Here is a 21,109-nt window from a genome sequence, read left to right on the forward strand (position 1 = left end):
AAGAGTGTTTGCTGAAATTTTCGTCTTTTGAAGAGCAGACCATGAGTTCAACTGTTCATATCTGAGCACACAAAAGCAATCTGTCGCTCCAAATGTCACTGTGACCAGAGCGAAAAGACGGCCCTGGGGACCTGGAGGCAAGGGGAACCTGGGGAATGTAGAGCCCTTGTCCTGTCATTTATAAAGCAAATGAAGGCAATTAAAAAGTAAAGATTTTAATAACAAATACTTAGGAAAAATACAGACATTCCTTCTAGAGTTTTAAAAACAGAATATACTAGAAGGGGCTGAGGAGGCTTCAAAGACCTTCAATTTAAGAAGGGCAACCGTGATATTCTCAATCATTCAATAAGAAAAAAGTGATGTTTTAAAGAAACCCATGTATAAGGAAGATTCTAATAAGCTCATAATTTTAAGTGCCTATAATATACATAGAAGAAAAAGGAGAATTCATTAAAAAGAGTACTATAATTTAAAAAATAAATAAATAAAAACTTTTAAAAACAAGTAAGGATGGTTAGGCTCTTGAGCCAAAACATTAAATATCCAGGGAGCATATAGCAGTTGTCAGGCACTGATTTGGGTCTCAGATAGCAGAGTTAGGTTATGATTCCAATCTTTTCCCTAAAGAGACTAGTTATTAGTCTCAAGGAAGCACCAGGCAATTTTAATTTAATAAGATAAGACCCAGAATTGAAGCTCATAAAATGTGGCTATGTGATAGAGTCTGAGAGTCAGAAAGCGGGTGACATTTGATCTAGGTGGTGAATGGCTACCAGGAGTCATTCTAGCAAAGGAGAATAAGAATATTCCAGAAAAAAAAAAAAAAAAGCAGCAGCTTTGTCCAGAAAGCCCAGTATATTCAGAGAAAACTCTAATTCAAAAAGATACATGCACTCCTATGTTCATAGTGAAAGTGAAAGTCACTCAGTCATGTCCAACTCTTTGCGACCCAATGAACTAAATAGTCCATGGAATTCTCCAGGCCAGAATATTGGAGTGGGTAGCCTTTCTGTTCTCCAGGGGATCTTCCCAACCCAGGGATTGAACCCAGGTCTCCCACCTTGCAAGTGGATTCTTAATCAGCTGAGCCACCAGGGAAGCCCAAGAATACTGGAGTGGGTAGCCTATCCCTTCTCCAGGGGACCTTCCCGACCCAGGAATTGAACTGGGGTCTCCTGCATTGCAGGGGATTCTTTACCAACTGAGCTCCCCTGGAAGCCCCTATGTTCACAGCAGCACTGTTTGCAATAGCCAGAACATGAAGTGACCTAAACATCCATCCACAGGTAAGTGGATAAAGACGATGTGGTGCATATATACAACAAAATATTACTCAACTATAGAAAGGGATGGGATAATGCCATTTACAGCAACATTGATGAACCTAGCGATTATGATACTAAGTGAAGATGTCAAATAGACAAAGTCAAATATCATAATATCACTTAGACATGGAATCTAAAAGATGATACAAATAAACTTATTTACATAACAAAAAGTTTACTTGTACCATTTATTTTTAGATTCTATGCATAAGTGATATCCAACAAACCTATTTACAAGGCAAAAATGGGCTTCCCTCATAGCTCAGTGATAAAGAATCTGCCTGCCAATGCAGGAGAGGTGGATTTGATCCCTGGGTTGGGAAGATCCCCTGCAGAAGGAAATGGCAACCCACTCCAGTACTCTTGTTTGGGAAATCCCCTGGACAGAGGCAGCTGATGGGCTATATCGTCCATGGGGTTGCACAAGAGTCAGAAATGATTTATCAACTAAACAGCAAGAACAACAAAAAATAGACTCAACAGACATAGAAAACAAACGTACGGTTACCAAAGGGGAAAAAGAGGATAAATTAGGAATTTGGGGAGTAATATATACACTCTGTTACATATAAACTAGATAAACAACAAAGTCCTCCCGTATAGCACAGGGAGCTTTACTCAATATCTTGGAATAACTTATAATGAAAAAGAAGCCTAAAAAGAATATATGTGTGTGTGTGTGTGTGTGTGTGTATAGCTGAATCATTTTTCTCTATATCTGAAGTAACACAACATTGCAGACAAACCATACTTCAATAAAAATTTTACAAGTAAATAAAAAATAAAGACTAGAATCAGGTGAGAAGCTCAGTCTGCTCTGGGAACTGTGCCTGCGTACTTCGTGGAAGCTGAGTAAAGGAAAGGCAGCAAATCAGAGGGGAGTGGCGTATGAAAGTGCTTGAGAAGCGTGGCGTTTCCCGAAGACTGTGAGCAGTGCTGGAAAGGAGCAGGTCAGTACTCATTTCACAAAGGTCTTGGTGAGGGAGGTCACCAGAGCAGCTCCTGAAATCTCAAGTGAAGAAAGATGGGGGACCATTTTGCAAGGGATAAGCAAGCTGGGCACAGGGGATCTCGTGAGTGGGGCCCACAAAAGAAATCTTAAGGCGTGGGATGTTTGCCCGAAGAAGAAAGACAAACAAAACAAATGTAAAAAAGAGCAGCTGTATGTATGTGTACAATTGATTCATTTTACGGTACACCTGAAATGAACCTAACATTGTAAATCAATCATAGTCCAACAAGTTTTTTTTTTTAAACCCCATTTGGGGCAGACTCTGTCATGCTGACAGATGACTAAAAGACAAACTCCTCAGTTCCCAGTCTGGTTTGATTCTCCAACTGGAGAATGTTTTCCAAATTGGAAAGCAGTGACTTTCTCAGGGAGGCATTGTAGGCTGAGACATTAGAAAAGAGGAAGGTCTCTCTCTTATTATTAACACCTTTCCTCCTGCAGGCCTGATGAAGTCTATTTTAAGTTTCTGAAAGAAGGTATAGACAGCATGGGAAATGTAAGAGAAGAAAGAGGCAGAGGTCTACACCGCACACTGTCTTTCTGTGACTCCAGGGCACAAAATAAAGGAATTTCTAGCTTTCGTCAGCTTCACTATGCACCAGTCCTTCCTGCTGCCTGGGGCTCCTTTCTGTCAAGGATGTGACTACCGATGTTCGAGACTCAACTGAGGCAAGAGGGTGTCTCCTAACTCTTTCTGATGCCAACAGTAACACTTGCTTCCTTTCTATTTTTGGTCTCCCTTGGCCCTGACTGCAGGCATGAAATTAAAAGATGCTTGCTCCATACATCTGTGTCTCTTTTTCTGTTTTGCATATAAGGTTATCATTACCATCTTTCTAAATCCCATATATATGTGTTAGTATGCTGTAATGGTCTTTATCTTTCTGGCTTACCTCACTCTGTATAATGGGCTCCAGTTTCATCCATCTCATTAGAACTGATTCAAATGAATTCTTTTTAACGACTGAGTAATATTCCATGGTGTATATGTACCACAGCTTCCTTATCCATTCGTCTGATGGGCACCTAGGTTGCTTCCATGACCTAGCTATTATAAACAGTGCTGCAATGAACATTGGGGTGCACCTGTCTCTTTCAGATCTGGTTTCCTAGGTGTGTATGGCCAGAAGTGGGATTGCTGGGTCATATGGCAGGTCTATTTCCAGTTTTTTAAGAAATCTCCACACTGTTCTCCATAGTGGCTGTACTAGTTTGCATTCCCACCAACAGATGTACAGAACAGACTTTTGGGCTCTGTGGGAGAAGGTGAGGGTGGGATGTTTCGAGAGAACAGCATCGAAACATGTATACTATCTCTAGTGAAACAGATCAACAGCCTAGGTTGGATGCAGGAGACAAGTGCTCAGGCCTGGTGCACTGGGAAGTCCCAGAGGGATTGGGTAGAGAGGGAGGTGGGAGGGGGGATCAGGATGGGGAATACATGTAAATCCATGGCTGATTCATGTCAATGTATGACAAAAACCACTACAATATTGTAAAGTAATTAGCCTCCAACTAATAAAAATAAATGAAAAAAAAAAAAAAAGATGCTTGCTCCTTGGAAGGAAAGAGATAAACTGAGATAGCATATTAAAAAGCAGAGACATCACTTTGTTGACAAACATCCATATAGTCAAAGTTATGGTTTTTCCAGTAGTCATGCATGGATGTGTGAGTTGGACTATAAAAAAGGGTGAGCACTGAAAAAGTGATGCTTTCAAATTGTGCTGGTGAAGACTCTTGAGAGTCCTTGGACAGGAAGGAGATCAAATCAGTCAGTCCTAAAGGAAATCAACCCTGAATATTCATTGGAAGGACTGATACTGAAGCTGAAGCCCCAATACTTCAGCCACCTGATTTGAAGAGCTGATTCATAAGAAAAGACCCTGATGCTTGGAAAGATTTAGGGCAGGAAGAGGGGGCGACAGAGGATGAGATGGTTGGATAGCATATCAACTCAGTGGACATGAATTTGAGCAAACTCCAAGGGATAGTGAAGGACAGGGAAGCCTGGCATGCTACAGTCCATGGGGTCACAAAGAGTTGGACACACCTTCACAACTGAACAACAATGAGGCGTATCTAATCTCTCCTTGCGTGTTTTAATTTACACACTTGTTACTTCATCTTTTATAAGCAAGGCTTTCAATCATTCAACAAATACTAAGAGGACCCTGTGTTTTCAACACTATTATGGGTGCGGGGACACCTGACAGGCACATCTACTGCCTTTTGGAAGCTTAGAGGCAAATAGGAAGAGACAGGTGCTAAAAAAAAAAAGGTACACAAAGAGTTTATGAAATGCAATCATAAAGAATGCTCCAAAGGAAACACTCAGGACTTAAGCCCAGTGAGGTTTTCACTGATGGGTCAGTGGTTAAGATTTTGTGCCTTCACTTCAGGGGACACACTGGTCAGGGAACTAAGATCCCACATGACATGCAGCGTGGCCAAAAAAATTTTTTAATTAAAAAAAAAAAAAAAGAAGTCCAGAAAAGGTTTTATCTTCCTCAAAACCCAAGAGCTTTGTATGATTTGTGGTAGAGCTTAAGTGCTAAGTGAACGTTGTCAATTGAATAAACAGATGATCGACTTAATGAATTCCAAAATGGCAAAACTTTATCTTAAGAAATTATTGAACTGTAAGATTTCTACCAATCTTTAGCAACACACTCAAATGGAATTTTGAGAAAAATATTTATGAGACAAAAAGAAAAACAAAAAACAGTTCCATAGAAACTACAGTAGGCATATTCATAACAAGAAATTTCAGAATAATAACATCATGGCCCGTGCTGAGATAATAAGACTGAACTGAGATATACATATATATATATATATATAACACAGATATTTATTGGATACAGATTTGTGTCTAATGCACACTGGCACTTAATAGGCAAAGTGCCTGTCCTCATGGGACTTACGTTTGGTGCAGGGTCTTGAAGAGCAAACACACAACCAGCCAGAACAAACAGACAAGATTCTGGTTTGCGTGAGGCACCAGGAAGGAAATAAAATCATGTTGTGTAACCATGGGTTAATATTTGGTGCAAAGAAGTTAGTACAGGTGACTTTGAAGAGGTGATCAGAGAGGCCAAGTGGTGATATTAAAATTAAGAATCACATTGACTGAAGGAGATGACCATGTAAACCCTGTGAAAAGCTGTTCTGTGCCTAGGGAACAGAAAGTGCAAAGATCCTTAGGTAGGGAAAACCTGGTCTATTTCAGGAACAGGAAGAAAGCTTGCATGGACGGAAAGAAGGAAAAGGAAGTGAAAGGGGTAGGCGTGGGACACTCAATAAGGGATTTTAAATGCCAGTCAAGTGCTTCAATTGTAAATGAAGTAGGCAGTACAATGAAATACTTTTATTTCTTATTGATAAAGATCACTTGCCTACTGCATGAAAAACAGATTTATGGAAATCCTGGCAGGAGCCGGAACTGCAAGTAGGAGTCTCTTTGAATGCTCTGGGTAAGACTGGAAGAGGCTGTTACTCAGGGAAGTAGGATAAGTACACGGATTTAAGATATGTCTTGGTGAATGGAACCAGGGGGTGCTTCTGTGAACTGTGTAGATGAGGATCAAGGAGTAGAGCTTCTGGAAAAGGAGAAATTGAGGCTGCTTCATAGGTTTCTGTTCTAGCAAATGACTGAATCATGCCATTTGTTAAGATAGGAGATGTGAAACCACAAGTTGTTGAGAGAATGGTAATCAAGAATTCTGTTTTTGCTGTAATAAACTTGAGAGATGTACTAGACTTTCAGGTAGAGATGGCAAGTTTATGGCATATATAATTCCAGGGGTCAGTCTAGAAGACACATATGTGGAGGTGATCAGCATCTAGTTGGTATTGAAATTCATGGAACCCTATACATTTAGCTGGGCATTGGTGGAGAAAATCATAATTCAAAAATATTCATGCACCCCAATGTCCATAGCAGCTCTATTTATAATAGCCAAGACATGGAAGCAACCTAAATGTCCATCAGCAGAGGAGCAGACAAGGAAGATGTGGTAGATATATACAGTGGAGTATTACTCAACCATAACAAGAATGAAATAATGCCATTTGTAGCAACATGGATGGCCTTAGAGATGACCACACTCAGTGAAGTAAGTCAGAGAGAGACAAATGTCATATGGTATCAATTGTATCTGGATTTAAAAAAAAAATGATGCAAATGAACTTAATTACAAAGCTGAAATAGACCCACAGACAAAGGAAAAAAGAAAATCATGGATACCACAAGGGGAAAAGGGAAGGAGGGATGAATTAGGACTTTGGGACTAACAAATACATACTGTTATGTATACAACAGATAATGAAGAAGGGTCTACTGTATCCCACAACTGTACTTAATATCTTGTAATAGTCTATAAGGGAAAAGAACCTGAAAAATATTATATATGTATACACACATATATGTATATGTACAAATATCTGTCTATATTTTCTATACACACACACACACACACACACACATATATATATATAACTGGGTCACTTTGCTATACACCTGAAATACAACATTGTAAAATTTTAAACAAAGAAATAGAGTGGGAGTCCTGAGATAGAACCCTGAGAATGTTAGAGGGGCAGGTAACCCAAAAGAGGAAGCTGGGTTTCTAAAAAATGGAAATAGTTCATTGAACCAAATACTACCGAGACATGAGTGCAGTGAGATCTTAGCTACAAGGAGGTCACTGATGGTATTAACTGAAAGAGTTTCTGTAGAGCAATCTGCATGAGTCTCCCCAGAAAAACAGAACCAGTGGATTGTGTATATTGAAAGATTCATTGCAAGGAGCTGGTTTATGTGAGCGTGGGGGCTGGTGAGGCAAGTCTGAAATTCGTCTGTAAGGACATGCTGTCAGCAGGGGCAGGCTGGGCGCCTTCTGCCAGGAGCTGCAATTGAAGTGCACAGGCAGGAATTTTTCTTCCTCCACGGAAAAATTCAGTCCTGTCTTAAAACTTCTCAACTGACTGAATCAGGCACATAGATTATCAAGTATAGCTCCTCTACTTCGCAAATGATGCCAATGTTAAACTCATCACAGCAACACCTGGATTGGTGTCTAGCTGAATCACTGTGGCCTGAAACCTACCAAGCTGACACATGAAACTGACCACCATGTGCCTCAAGATGGACCGAAAACTGCTGCAGTGGAATCAGTAACTAAAGACAAGCTTTTGGGAGAAGCTATTTTGCCCAGAGCGTGGGAGAGAAGGGCAGATAGATAAAAGAGCCATTTGGCTTCTGTAGTTGTTCTGTTTTATGACTTATGCAGCAAAGTTTTATGTTTATAAGAATGAACCAGTAAAAACAAACAAACAAAAAAAAAGGGATAAGATGATGTTGAGAGGGAATTTTGATCCAGAGGACATGCTGAGATTTTGGTTTTATAGACTAACTGAGAGTCAGATGTGTGTTCTTTTTTTCCCAAAGGATAAAGCACCAAAGCCCCAAGACTAGTGATGGAAGATTACAGAGAGCCAGCTGGAGGACCATCCCAGACAAGGGCATTCTCCATCCGAAAGCTGCCTAAGGGGGTGCAACGTCCCACCACTCACACTATGTACCTGCAGGTAATTTTTCTCCTTACAGCAGGGATCCCCAACGGACCTGTACCTCCTGTCAGATCAGTGGCAGCATTAGATTAGACAGAAAGTGCACGGAAGAGCTGTGTACTGGGGGGAACCTGAAGCGGCAGTCTGTGACAACCTAGGAGGCTGGAAGGAGGCTTAAGAGGGAGGGGACACGTGTGTGTCGGGCTGATTCCCGCGGACATTTGGCAGAAACCACACAACAATGTGAAGTAATTACCCTTCAATTAAAAATAAAATTTAACAAAATTCGGATCAATATTGGAAAAAAAAGTAATCCGCTTGAATCATCTCGAAACCTTCCCCCGAGCTCTGGTCTGTGGATAAACTGTCTTCCACAAAACTGGTCCTTAGTGCTAACAAGGTTGGAGACCACTGCCTCAGAGGATGTACTTACTAGATGCGAGCTTTCCTGGAGAAGATTCCTTGGAAAGGAATATTGGTAGAATGAAACTACCTCAAAGTCAGGAGCTCTTTTCTTGGTCAAGATCTGGGCTTTAGCCAAGCTGAGAACCTTACTGTGGACACTTTTCCTTTTTTTTAATTTATTTATTTTATCGTAGGCTAATTACTTTACAATATTGTAGTGGTGTTGCCAGGCATTGACATGAATCAGGCGTGGATGTACATATTTTCCCCATCCTGAACCCCCCTCCCACCTCCCTCTCCATCCCATCCCTCAGGGTCATCCCGGTGCACCAGCCCTGAGCACTTGTCTCATGCATCAGACCTGGACTGGCGATCTGTTTCACATATGATAATATACATGTTTCAATGCTATCCTGTCAAGTCATCCCACCCTCGCCTTCTCCCAGAGTCCAAAAGACTGTTCTATATATCTGTGTCTCTCTTGCTGTCTCGCATATAGGGTTATCATTACCATCTTTCTAAATTCCATATGTATGCGTTAGTATGCTGTATTGGTGTTTTTCTTCCTGACTTACTTCACTCTGTATAATAGGCTCCAGTTTCATCCACCTCATTAGAACTGATTCAAATGAATTCTTTTTAACGGCTGGGTAATATTCCATGGTGTATATGTACCACAGCTTCCTTATCCATTCATCTGCTGATGGACATTTAGGTTGCTTCCATGTCCTGGCTATTATAAACAGTGCTGCGATGAACATTGGGGTACACGTGTCTCTTTCAGATCTGGTTTCCTCAGTGTGCATGCCCAGGAGTGGGATTGCTGGGTCATATGGCAGTTCTAGTTCCAGTTTTTTAAGGAATCTTCACACTGCTCTCCATAGCGGCTGTACTAGTTTGCATTCCCACCAACAGTGTAAGAGGGTTCCCTTTTCTCCACACCCTCTCCAGCATTTATTGCTTGTAGACTTTTGGATAGCAGCCATCCTGACTGGCGTGTAATGGTACCTCATTGTGGTTTTGATTTGCATTTCTCTGATAATGAGTGATGTTGAGCATCATTTCATGTGTTTGTTAGCCATCTGTATGTCTTCTTTGGAGAAATGTCTGTCTAGTTCTTTGGCCCATTTTTTGATTAGGTCATTTATTTTTCTGGAATTGAGCTGCAGGAGTTGCTTGTATATTTTTGAGATTAACTCTTTGTCTGTTGCTTTATTTGCTATTATTTTCTCCCATTCTGAAGATTGTCTTTTCACTTTGATTATAGTTTCCTTTGTTGGGGCACTCTTCTTAAGAGATGGCTGCCTTGCTGTCATCAGATTCTCAAAGGCGCAATCACCTGAAAAGAACTACACATGGTGCTCAAGGGTCTCTCTGTTGTATAGTCTATTATTTAACTTGATGCTCTGAGCCTTTTTGTGCAAACATGCAGAGCAATGGACATGGAAAATAGGGACAACTGACAGGACAAAGAAAACAAATGTAGGAGGATGTGTTAAAGATAAATTGAAATATTGCTGCAAAATAGATGGCTGAAGATATGCTTTTTATTTCAGCATGAATGCTTCATGTTTAACCTAAAATAAGCCTCCTAGTGTAATAGGGAAGAACAAATATGACTCCACATTATATGTTTTTAAAATGGATGAGAACATTTTTTTTTTTTTACTTTAACCTTTGTATTCTATTGCTCAGAGTTAAGGATTTTGCTGATGGCCTGACATATACAGGAGAGCCCATTCAGGGTTCTGACCTTTTAAGGGTATAACACTTTTCCATGCACATAGAGATACAAAATTAACGGAACAGAATAATATTTATCTTGCTGGAGATTTACAGGAACATTGTTTCTTGATCTATGTGGACAGCTGTAAGAAGAAGGATTCCAGGACCAAGAGGCTTTCAACAATTAACCATTCCCCTCCCTTACCTTGCCTTTTAAAGAGTTTTGCTAAATTCTGGGGAGTTCCGGGTTTTCGGATAGGAGCAACCAGTTCTCTTGCCTGTCCCTGCAATAAATATTTCTCTGTTTCAAACTCTGATATTTCTGTTTATTTGGCCTCTTTGTGTATTGGGTACACAAACTTGCATTTGGTAATATTAGTTGTAACAACTATTATCAACAGAAGAGGTAACATGGGAATCTGGATGCCCCAGAGATCCTGGATTAGGAAACACCCATGCCCTCACCCTAGATGTCTGTGCTTTTTGATAGAAGGGCTGGAGAGCAAGGCAGCTTCTCCTTGGTTTAATGGTTTGTTGGAGCATCTGTTCTAAGCACATTCTTTCTAAAAGTGCTTGTTCAAGATAAAGGCAATCTTTTCACAGTTCTAGAGTAATATAGAGTTCTACCTATGTTTGTGACCTTCCTTATCTGCAAGATGGAGCTCTACTTTTAAATCCAGCCCAAACAATTCAGAAGAATGGAATGTCTGCATAATTCCAAGAGAGAAACATCCCACGCATTACACTGAGTTGAAATGTTTCTTCTCTTTCCCTTGTAGAACAAGGAAGGGAAGAGCTCTGTAATACTTCATCCCACTCCTGGGAAAGGACTAAAATTATTTTAGTACTGCAAAGGTAAGTGATAGCTCAAGAGTTCTTCATTTTGAACTTTTTTTGTTAAACCCAATCATCTCATCTCCAAACTACTTCATCCCTAAATAAACGTTCTTCTACATCTGGGTTGAATTTCACATCTTCAAATATGCATATATCATCAAACTATAGAAATGACTTTAAGATGATTGAGATTGCATTCTCAGTGTCAACAACCCGATACAGTGTGGATAACGCCACTTGCAAACACACACCAGCGCCGATCATTTGTGTGGGGACTTACTGTAGGAGCATCCGTAGACTTCAACTCTCATGCCGATCTTTCCGCTTGGATTCCACTGCAGGGGGACGAAGCGAATGAACCGGGCTCTCACGGAATGGAGTAACTTGTGGTGCGTCACACTGTCAGCGTTCACGTTTCCTGCGAACGTCTGTGGGAGAGATGGGAGCCGGTGAGGTCTGTGACAGCATGGCAGCGCTGTCTCCTGAGCCTAAGGACCATGGATGGAAATCCAGCCATGGCACTCCATAAAGTCTTGCAAAGAAAATCCTGTGTCTCAGATCTTCAAAATGAAGTCTGACTCTGGTGAAAATTCTGCATGATGTGTTATATATATCTATATCTATATATATCTATACATAGATATAGATATACACATATTTAGAGCTGCTGTACATTATTCTCTAAAAATCTCCTTCCCCAAAATTTTATAAATAAGTCAATCCTAGTAAGTCACAAGGCATGAAACACAAAAGCTTTCCTAAGTAAATAACACAATGAAATTCTGATATTCCTAACACTGATAATCACTGTGGTATGGAAGATAACTAAAAAAAAATCTCTTCATGGAAGAAAAGGATTTTACAGGAGCAATTGTTACCATTAATTGAAGCCAGTCACTAAGCAAAGACTTTTTCATGATCATTATTACTATTTTATAGATTAAAAAGAAATCTGAAGCCTAGAGAGAGAGAGAAGAGGATGAAAACTATCTTCAAATCATCTAATTGGTTAGCAATTAGTCTATGATTCAATTTCAAAGTTGTCCTGTTCCAAAGCATATGGCTTTTCTACCGCCACTCACTTTTCAACTATTTCATTGTCAATTGTTCCACGAAGGAGAAAAGGAGTCTCTGGTTTTTATGTAATTTATATTCATACTTCCTTGTGAAAGTTAAGCAAAAGAACACACAGCATGGGAGATACTTGGTACACTAAAATTATGCCTCCTAGCCTTCATTTGGATGAATGGTTTCTGGGGTAGAAATTTTCTACAGATGGAATCCAAAGTCTCCTACCTAATCTTTTTTCCCCGCTGGGGTGAAATATGAATAACATAAAATTTGCCATTTTAACCATTTTAAAGTATATATTTCAGTGGCATGAAGTACAATCACATTATTATGCAACCATCATCCCATCCATCCCCAGAACTTTCTCATCATCCCGATTGTACCTAATCTTTAAGGGAGGATGTCAGGTAGCACAGTGACTGGTTTGCTTCATTATGAATCATCACCAGGCTTCTTTTCCAACTTAAGCATTCATGGGTAAAGCTCATGCTAATGTTCTATCAACTCCAACCAAACCACTGGTTTCTCAAATGGCCAAAAAGAATACCAAGTAAAAGGATTTTATGCATGTAATGGAATCCATTTCAATGATTCAAATCTTAACTTTCATTGTATTCTCATAACATCTCTGAATCTAGGATAATTTGACCAATCTGACATTTCTGCTGTACACAAAACACCCGCTGGCTAGTAACTCTGACATTAGAAATTTAATATAGTCACTATCATACATCACAAAGTGGCTTATGAAGAGCAGAGAAGCTCACTTTTTACTTTGCAGCAAAACTCTGATAAGAGAATCTTTTGGGGGAGGGGAATTCCTTGAGATTCAAATCTAACTTTCTTCTCCACAGGTTTGTCAAAGATGTGGTCATTGTCCCAACCCAGGAAAAAAACAAAACAAAACAATGGTTCTCTTCAGCAGGCTTATCTTCCACATTCTGCTCCAACGTTAGCAACTGATGCAGATATAAAACCTCTTCGACCTTGGCCCACCTAGGAAAGACTCTTCCCTGCAGAATGCAGTTCTTTTCAAAATGTATTTCTTTGACACATGAATTTGGGAGGTGGTTAAAGATCCTGGTGGTTTTTCACTCTTGGATGCATTGAACATATTTCATGTTTTTCTACAACCAAACTTGGTAGACTTCAGTTCCGTTAATTGTGTTTCCTACAACCCACTCCCCAAGCATGTAGAAGCTCTGTATTTTCAGCATCCCGTATAGAAACTGAATTTTAAACAGGACTTTATTCATACTGAGGGTGATGGGGGAATCCTCTCCTATGTTCTAAGTGACTTATAAACTGAACATATCTTAAGATGATATTCAGTAAAATAGGAATTAAAGTACTTTAGATCTTACCTTGTGGTAAATGCAGGCTTAAAGACTCTTCAAAAATTTAAATTTATTAAAAAAAAGAACACTTATAGATGAAACAAGCATGTCCATTAATAAAGCAAAGGAATGAATAAAGATGTAAATAGGGAATGTTGGGCATGGGATCTATGAGGTCAAGCTTTAGGTTTAAGTACATGTTTGGTATGTAATGCTAGACAAGTATGGATGCTATCAGATGGATCGCATATGTATTTATAAATTTGTATATATAAAACTGTTCTGAAAAAGTGTATTGAATATTTATATAATATATGTAAAAGTGTAATAGTTACATGTTTAATATGTCACATGTTTAATATGTAATGCTAAACTACTGTGGAGGTTATCAAATGGATAAGATATATATATATATATATAAACTGGATTATGTTGAAATCCTGGTTGTAAAATTCTAGATAAAAGGTTTATTTGGGGAGCTTGGAATCCTCAGGTGCCATGTGTTCTGAAGAGGGAATCCTGGATTCTCATGCAAATGGTCAGCATCACGGCATCACTGTGTAACATTGGACAAACAATCTATTCTTTCTGACCCTCACTCCCTTGCAATATTGAGATCTCAACATCTCAACATTTCAAGGTTTCCTACTATTCTAGAGTCATATTGTTTGCAGTTTCATAGTCCCATGAATACACATCTGAACAGACCCAAGGTCACAGAGTTTTGAGATTTCAAAGTGTGCAATGCATGATCCCAGAGCCCTCCTAGAGCTAGCAGTGTAAACACTTAAAGATAGAGGCAGATTGAATCTAAAGGAAGCCTCAACCAAACGCCCACCAAGTTCACCAGTTCATCTTCCTACAAGGTCAAAGACATTCATTGCTTGGCAATATAAGAAGTTGTAGGCTGGGATGAGAAACAAAGAATCTTATTCTCCAGGTGCTTGGATCCCAAGGCTCTACTAAGATGCTTTAAAAATACCACTCTCTCAATGCCAGTTCAGTTGCTGAAGATAGCAGCTGAACAACAGTGGAATGACAGATGACTTCTCCCAGGAAACAATGGAGACCAACAAATGCTATAAGTGTGAAACTCTCAACCTCACACTCTATATCCAGCAAAAAACAACTCTCAAATCTGAAGGGAAAATAACACAATTTCATTTAAACAAAAGCTGTGACAATGTGTTTCCTACATATGGCTAAATATAAGACTATTTGTATTTCTTTTCTTAAATATTTTAAAAGTCAATACTCAGCTTAAAGGAAAAATAATAATGTACTGTGATGTCGATTGCAAATGTAGAAGTGAGCATGTGTCAATAAAACCACAAAGGATGGCATGTGGGATGCAGGCTAAAGAGAATTATACTGTTGCAAGGCCGTAAGATGATGTATAAAATGGCATGTCAATTTGAAGTAAATTTAAATAAGCCAAGAATGCACTAAAATAAACCAAAGAGGCATAGTCACAAAGCCAATATCAAAGAAGAAGGAACACTAAAATATGATGACAACAACAGTGGAAACACCAATGCTCATTTAATGTGAAATGATAAGAAAAGAGAACTGAATAAATACAGAGGAGAAAAAATAAAATAATTTCAATATAGTAAACTTAAAACTTTCCCAGTGGATAATTACATTAAAAGAAACCCAAGTAAAACCTCAGTTAAAGGCATAATTTGTCAGGCAAAAAGGCGTAAATTACTAGATAAAAAAGTAAAGCTTATTGATATACTTTTTGTATAATACTCTTTTTAAAATAAAGACATTGACAGGTTAAAAGTAAAATGAAGGGAAAAGACATTTCACGCAAAGAATAGGCACTATAAACCTGGAATTTCTCTATTAATATCAGACATTGTAAGTTATATTACAAGATAGTGAAGATTTTCAAAATTACAAAGGGTCAATTCATCATGAAGACAAAAATACCTAAATGCACCTGCACCTACAACAGAGATTCAAAAATAGTCAGTGAGAATATAAGATTCAACAATATTGTCAGAGAACTTGGTTAATTAATGTTCATGGAATACTTCACTGAACACTGATTATATACTGTTTTCAAATGCATGTGGAACATTGACTAAGAGACCCTATATCCTACTCAATAAGTCCTGAAGAAACCATAGTTTGTTTTCTGACCACAATTAAATTAAATTAGGAATTGATAATAATAAATTATCTAGAAAACTTTCAAATATTTAGATGTTTACAAACACACTTTCAAGTTATCCTTAGGTCAACAAAAAAACCACAATGGAAATTAGAAAATAATGGAAATTGAATAATGATAGAAATACTGTATCAAAATTTGTGCTTCTAATGAAAGCAGTCCTTAGAAGATAATTCATGGCTTTAAAGGTTTTTTAAAAGATATAATAAGGAGCTACTCCACGTTCAGTGAAAACAGTGTCAGACTTTATTTTTTTGGGCTCCAAAATCAGTACAGAGGGTGATTGCAGTCATGAAATTAAAAGACACTTACTCCTTGGAAGGAAATTTATGACCAACCTAGACAACATATTAAAAAGCAGAGACATTACTTTGCCAACAAATGTCCGTCTAGTCAAGGCTATGGTTTGTCCAGTGGCCATGTATGGATGTGAGAGTTGGACTGTGAAGAAAGCTGAGTGCTGAAGAATTGATGCTTTTGAACTGTGGTGTTGGAGAAGGCTTTTGAGAGTCCCTTGGAGTGCAAGGAGATCCAACCAGTCCATCCTAAGGGAAATCAGTCCTGAATATTCATTGGAAGGATTAATGCTGAAGCTGAAACCCCAATAATTTGGCCACCTTATGCGAAAAACTGACTCATTTGAAAAGACCCTGATGCTGGGAGGGATTGTGGGCAGGAGGAGAAGGGGATGACAGAGGATGAGATGGCTGGATGGCATCACCAACTCTACTCGATGGACATGAGTTTGAGTAAACTCCGGGAGTTGGTGATGGACAGGGAGGCCTGGCGTGCTGCGATTCATGGGGTCACAAAGAGTCAGACACGACTGAGCGAATGAACTGAACTGAACTGAACTGAAAAGTTATAATAAGAAAGATATAAAATTTAAAATCTAAGCTCCCACTCTAAGAAGATAGAAAAAGAGTAAATTGAACTCTGAAGAGTGTTACACTGGAATACTACTAATCCATGAAAGCAGTCAGCTTTTATAAAGGGCGTATACTCTTTGATCCCATGCATATGAAGTTCCAGGGGATGCAAAACTAAGCTCTGATGACAGAAATCAAAACAGAAATGTTCTTAATGATGACAGGCAGAAATTGCACAACAGCATTCATCCCCATCTGATCATAACATCTTTGTGAGGTAGGAAATCTGTATTATCTTATTTTAAAGATGAGAAAACTTAGTTTGGGAAAGGATTTAAGTGGAATCATAAATCACAAGAGATTATCAAATTGGGACTGGATTATAAAGATTTTAACTAAAGCCCAATGACCCTTTTATTGCATTCCAAGTAACACCCTCTTATGTCATGTTTCTGAAACCAAAAATTGCTTGGCCCTCTGCATCTTTTACTTTACCTCACTCTATTTATCATCAGGAAGGTTTTAGCCAGCTTCCTCACTGAAGGAGCCACCCCGGCATACACACACCCACCTACACACACACATTTAACTTTTCTGAATTTACGACACGTCTTACAATTGTGCAGCCAATAGCTATCGTGTCCCCGCCTTACCAGGAAACCCCAGCAATCAGAGAAGCTGATTCTGAGCAGGAACACAGATGTCACTTCTCAGGGTCTGTTTCGTTGTCACTCCTCCACAAGTGGTGTCATACTTAGTTTGGGTCCAGGTTTCACACTGTTGTCACCATATATAGGTTATCACTACTATCTTAAGAAATCACGCATATGGTTCATGATAAAGCTGCTCATTGATTTTCTTCCTTTGCAGGAATGCAGTGCTAACATTGGTCTCTCTGTCTCCCTTGCTACTTCTAGAGTTAAAGGAGCTTGATCAGAGCTGCTAAGTCCCTATGTGCTTATAAAAGAAAACAGGCACACAGTGGGCTCACGACATGGGGTGGGGGTGAGGGAGCTCTTCATCCTGGGCAGGTAGAAGCATCCACAGGTAACTGAAGGGAAAGAGGTCGAGTAAGCCTTCAGCTGCCTCAGATACCCATTCCTTGACATTAAGCAACATTTTGGTTGACAAATGGAAGATCCTGGTGTCTTAATGAAGGTGCGGATGCCATTTTCCTGCTTTATTAGGCAGCTAATGGAGGGGGCATAAATGGTGAGGCTAAGGGGGACTCCAGCCAGCACTTATCAATGGAGAGTGGACCTCTCTGGGTTAGCTGCCATCAGAACATCTCGTTCGGAGGCAAGGAATACACCAGGTTGAGTGAATACACTATACCGACCGTTCTGACTGGCAGCTGGATTGCAAGCAGCCATGTGCCACAGGGAAGATGTTGTTGTTTTCCTAACTGCAGTCTGGGCAAGAAATAACAGGTACAAGCCCCAAATTCTGCCTCAGTAACCTTGAGAGAAAATATCAGGATTTCTTAGGGAGATTTCTTATTTCAAGTCGTGTGTCCTGCCAAACATATCACCCTGCCCCAGGGTCAGGATTAAGAGAGGTGGTAAAAAGGGAAAGAAAGGGCGTGAACTTTGGGTGCTAATCTTAACAAATTCTGAGATTCGCTCTGTTGTCCCTGGCAAGGTTCTTAGACTATAACTGCCTTGGAAATACAGGTTGCATGTTATTTTAAACTGGGGTGTGTAGCTCAATGTATGGAATGTGTTATTTTGTTTTGTTTAATTTGTAATGCAATATAGTTGATTTACAATGTTGTGTTAGTTTGAGATGTACAGCAAAGTGATTCAGCTATACATATATATTTTTATTCTTTGTTAGAGTCTTTTCCCTTAGAGGCTATTATGAAAGGTTGAATAGAGTTCCCTGTGCTATACAGAAGGTCCTTGTTAGTTATCTATTTTACATAGGCTGTTAGTCGCTCAGTCATGTCCAACTCTTTGCTATTCCATGGACTGTAGCCTGCCAGGCTCCCCTGTCCCTGGAATTCTCCAGGCAAGAATACTGGAGTGGATTGCCATTCCTCTCTTCATGGGATCTTCCTGACCCAGTGATTGAATCTGGGTCTCTCACATTTCAGGCAGATTCTTGGCTATTTGAGCCACCAATAATAGTGTGTGTGTCCCCTTCATGGATCAGTGTCTTGTGGTGAAGGGGCCTGCATAACTCAATGAAGCTATGAGCCATGTCGTGCAGGGCCACCCAAGATGGACAGGTCATGATGGAGAGTTCTGACAAATGTGATCCATTGGAGGAGGGAATGGCAAACCACCCCAGTATATTTCCTGTGAGATCCCCATGAACTATATAAAAAGGCAAAAAGAAATGACACAGAATGTTGAGCCTTCCAGGTCGAAAGGTGCCCAAAATGCTGCTGGGGAAGAGCAGAGACTCTACTAATAGCTCCAGAAAGAATGAAGAGCCTGGACCAAAGCGAAAACAATGTTCAACTATGGATATGTCTGGTGATGAAAGTAAAATCCAATGCTATAAAGAACAGTGCTGCATAGGAACCTGGAATGTTAGGTCCATGAATCAAGGTAAATTGGACATGGTCAAGCAAGAGATGGCAAGAGTAAACATCAACAACTTAGCAATCAGTGAACTAAAATAGATGAGAATGGGTGAATAGAACTCAGATGACCATTATATCTACTACTGTGGGCAAGAATCCCATAAAAGAAATGGAGTAGCCATCATAATCAACAAGAGTCCAAAAATGCAGTACTTGGGTGCAACCTCAAAAGCAACAAAAATGGTCTTGCTTCATTTCAAAGTCAAACCATTCAACATTACAGTAATTCAAGTCTATGCTCTAACCACTAATGCCAAAGAAACTGAAGATGATCAGTTCTATGAAGATCCAGAAGACCTCCTAGAACTAACACCAAAAAAAGATGTCCTGTTCATTGCAGGGGACTGGAATGCAAAAGTAGGAAGTCAAGAGATACCTGGAGTAACAGGCAAGTTTGGCCTTGAAGTACACAATGAAGCAGGGCAAAGCCTAACAGAATTTTGCCAAGAGAATGCACTGGTCATAGCAAACACCCTTTTTCAACAACACAAGAGATGACTTTTACACATGAACATCACCAAATGGTCAATACTGAAATCAGATTGACTACAATTTTTTGTAGCCAAAGATGGAGAAGCAATATGCAGTCATGAAAAATAAGACCTGGAGCTGACTGTGGCTCAGATCATCGGTTTCTCATAGCAAAATCCAGGCTTAAACTAAAGAAAGGGTAAACCACCAGGTCAGTCAGGTATGACTTACATCAAATTCCCTATGATTATACAGTGGAGGTGACAAGCAGATTCAAAGGATTAGATCTAGTAAACAGAATGCCTGAAGAACTATGGACAGAGGTTCACAATATTGTACAGGAGGCAGCGAACAAAACCATCCCAAAGAAACAAAGAAAAAGAAAAGCAAGAGGCAAAGTGGTTGTCTGAGAAGACTTTATAAACACGTGAAGAAAGAAGAGAAACAAAAAGCATGGGAGAAAGGGAAAGTTCAGTTCAGTTCAGTTCAGTTGCTCAGTCGTGTCTGACTCTTTGCGACCCCATGAATCACAGTACGCCAGGCCTCCCTGTCTGTCACCAACTCCCAGAGTTACTCAAACTCATATCCATCAAGTCGGTGATGCCATCCAGCCATCTCATCCTCTGTCGTCCCCTTCTCCTCCTGCCCCCAATCCCTCCCAGCATCAGGGTCTTTTCCAATAAGTCAACTCTTACACCCAACTAAATGCAGAGTTCCAGAGAATAGCAAGGAGAGACAAGAAGGCCTTCTTCAATGAACAATGTAAGGAATGACTGTTTATTATCACCCTGTTTATTTAACTTAAATGTAGAGCACATTTTGCCAGATGCCAGGCTGAAAGAGTTACAAGCTGGAATCAGTATTGCTGGGAGAAATATCAGAAATAAGGAACTAAAGATCCTCTTGATGAGGGTGAAGAAGAAGAGTGAAAAAGCCAGCTTAAACCTCAATAAAGATCTTAGCATCCAGTCCCATCACTTCATGGCAAAATAGAAGGGGAAACAATGGAAACAGTGACAGACTTTTTTTCTTGGGCTCCAAAATCACTGTGGAGGGTGACTGCATCCATGAAATTTAAAGATACTTGCTCCTTGAAAGAAAAGCTATGACAAAATTAGACAGTGTATTAAAAGAGCAAAGACATTACTTCGCTGACAAAGGTCCATATAGTCAAAGCCCTTTTTTTCCCAGTAGTCATGTACAGATGTGAGAGCTGAATAAAAAAGAGACAATAAAAAGGCTGAAAACTGAAGAATTAATGCCTTTGAACTTTGGTACTGGAGAAGACTCTTGAGAGTCCCTTGGACCACAAGGAGATCAAACCAGTCGATACTAAAGGAAATCAACCCTGAATATTCATTGGAAGAACTATTGCTGAAGTTGAAGCTCCAATACTTGGCCACTTGTTGCAAAGAGTGGACTCATTGGAAAAGACCCTGATCCTGGGAAAGATTGAGCGCAGGAGGAGAAGAGGCAACAGAGGGTGAGATGGTTGGATGGCATCACTGACTTAATGGACATGAACTTGGGAAAATTCAGGGAGGTGATGAAGGACAGGGAAGCTTAGCATCCTGCCATCCATGGAGTCATGATGATTTGGACAAGATTTGGCGACTGAACAACTGTGTACATGTTAATTCCAAATCCTAATTTATCCCACCTCCCCCTTTCTGCTTTGGACACCATAAATTTGTATTCTATGTCTGTT

General features: G+C 39.7%; 1 protein-coding gene across 1 annotated transcript in view; it reads right to left on the reverse strand.

Moving 5' to 3' along the window:
* Positions 1-21,109, reverse strand: part of CNTNAP5 (contactin associated protein family member 5) — a 995,095-nt gene that overhangs the window by 549,335 nt on the left and 424,651 nt on the right. The window contains exon 4 of the mRNA XM_043488200.1: positions 11,162-11,309. Within this exon, the coding sequence (XP_043344135.1) occupies positions 11,162-11,309 (148 nt within the window). The remainder of the gene's footprint in view (positions 1-11,161; positions 11,310-21,109) is intronic.

The sequence above is a fragment of the Cervus canadensis genome, chromosome 15 (assembly GCF_019320065.1).
Source record: "Cervus canadensis isolate Bull #8, Minnesota chromosome 15, ASM1932006v1, whole genome shotgun sequence".
Taxonomy (NCBI): Eukaryota; Metazoa; Chordata; class Mammalia; order Artiodactyla; family Cervidae; genus Cervus; species Cervus canadensis.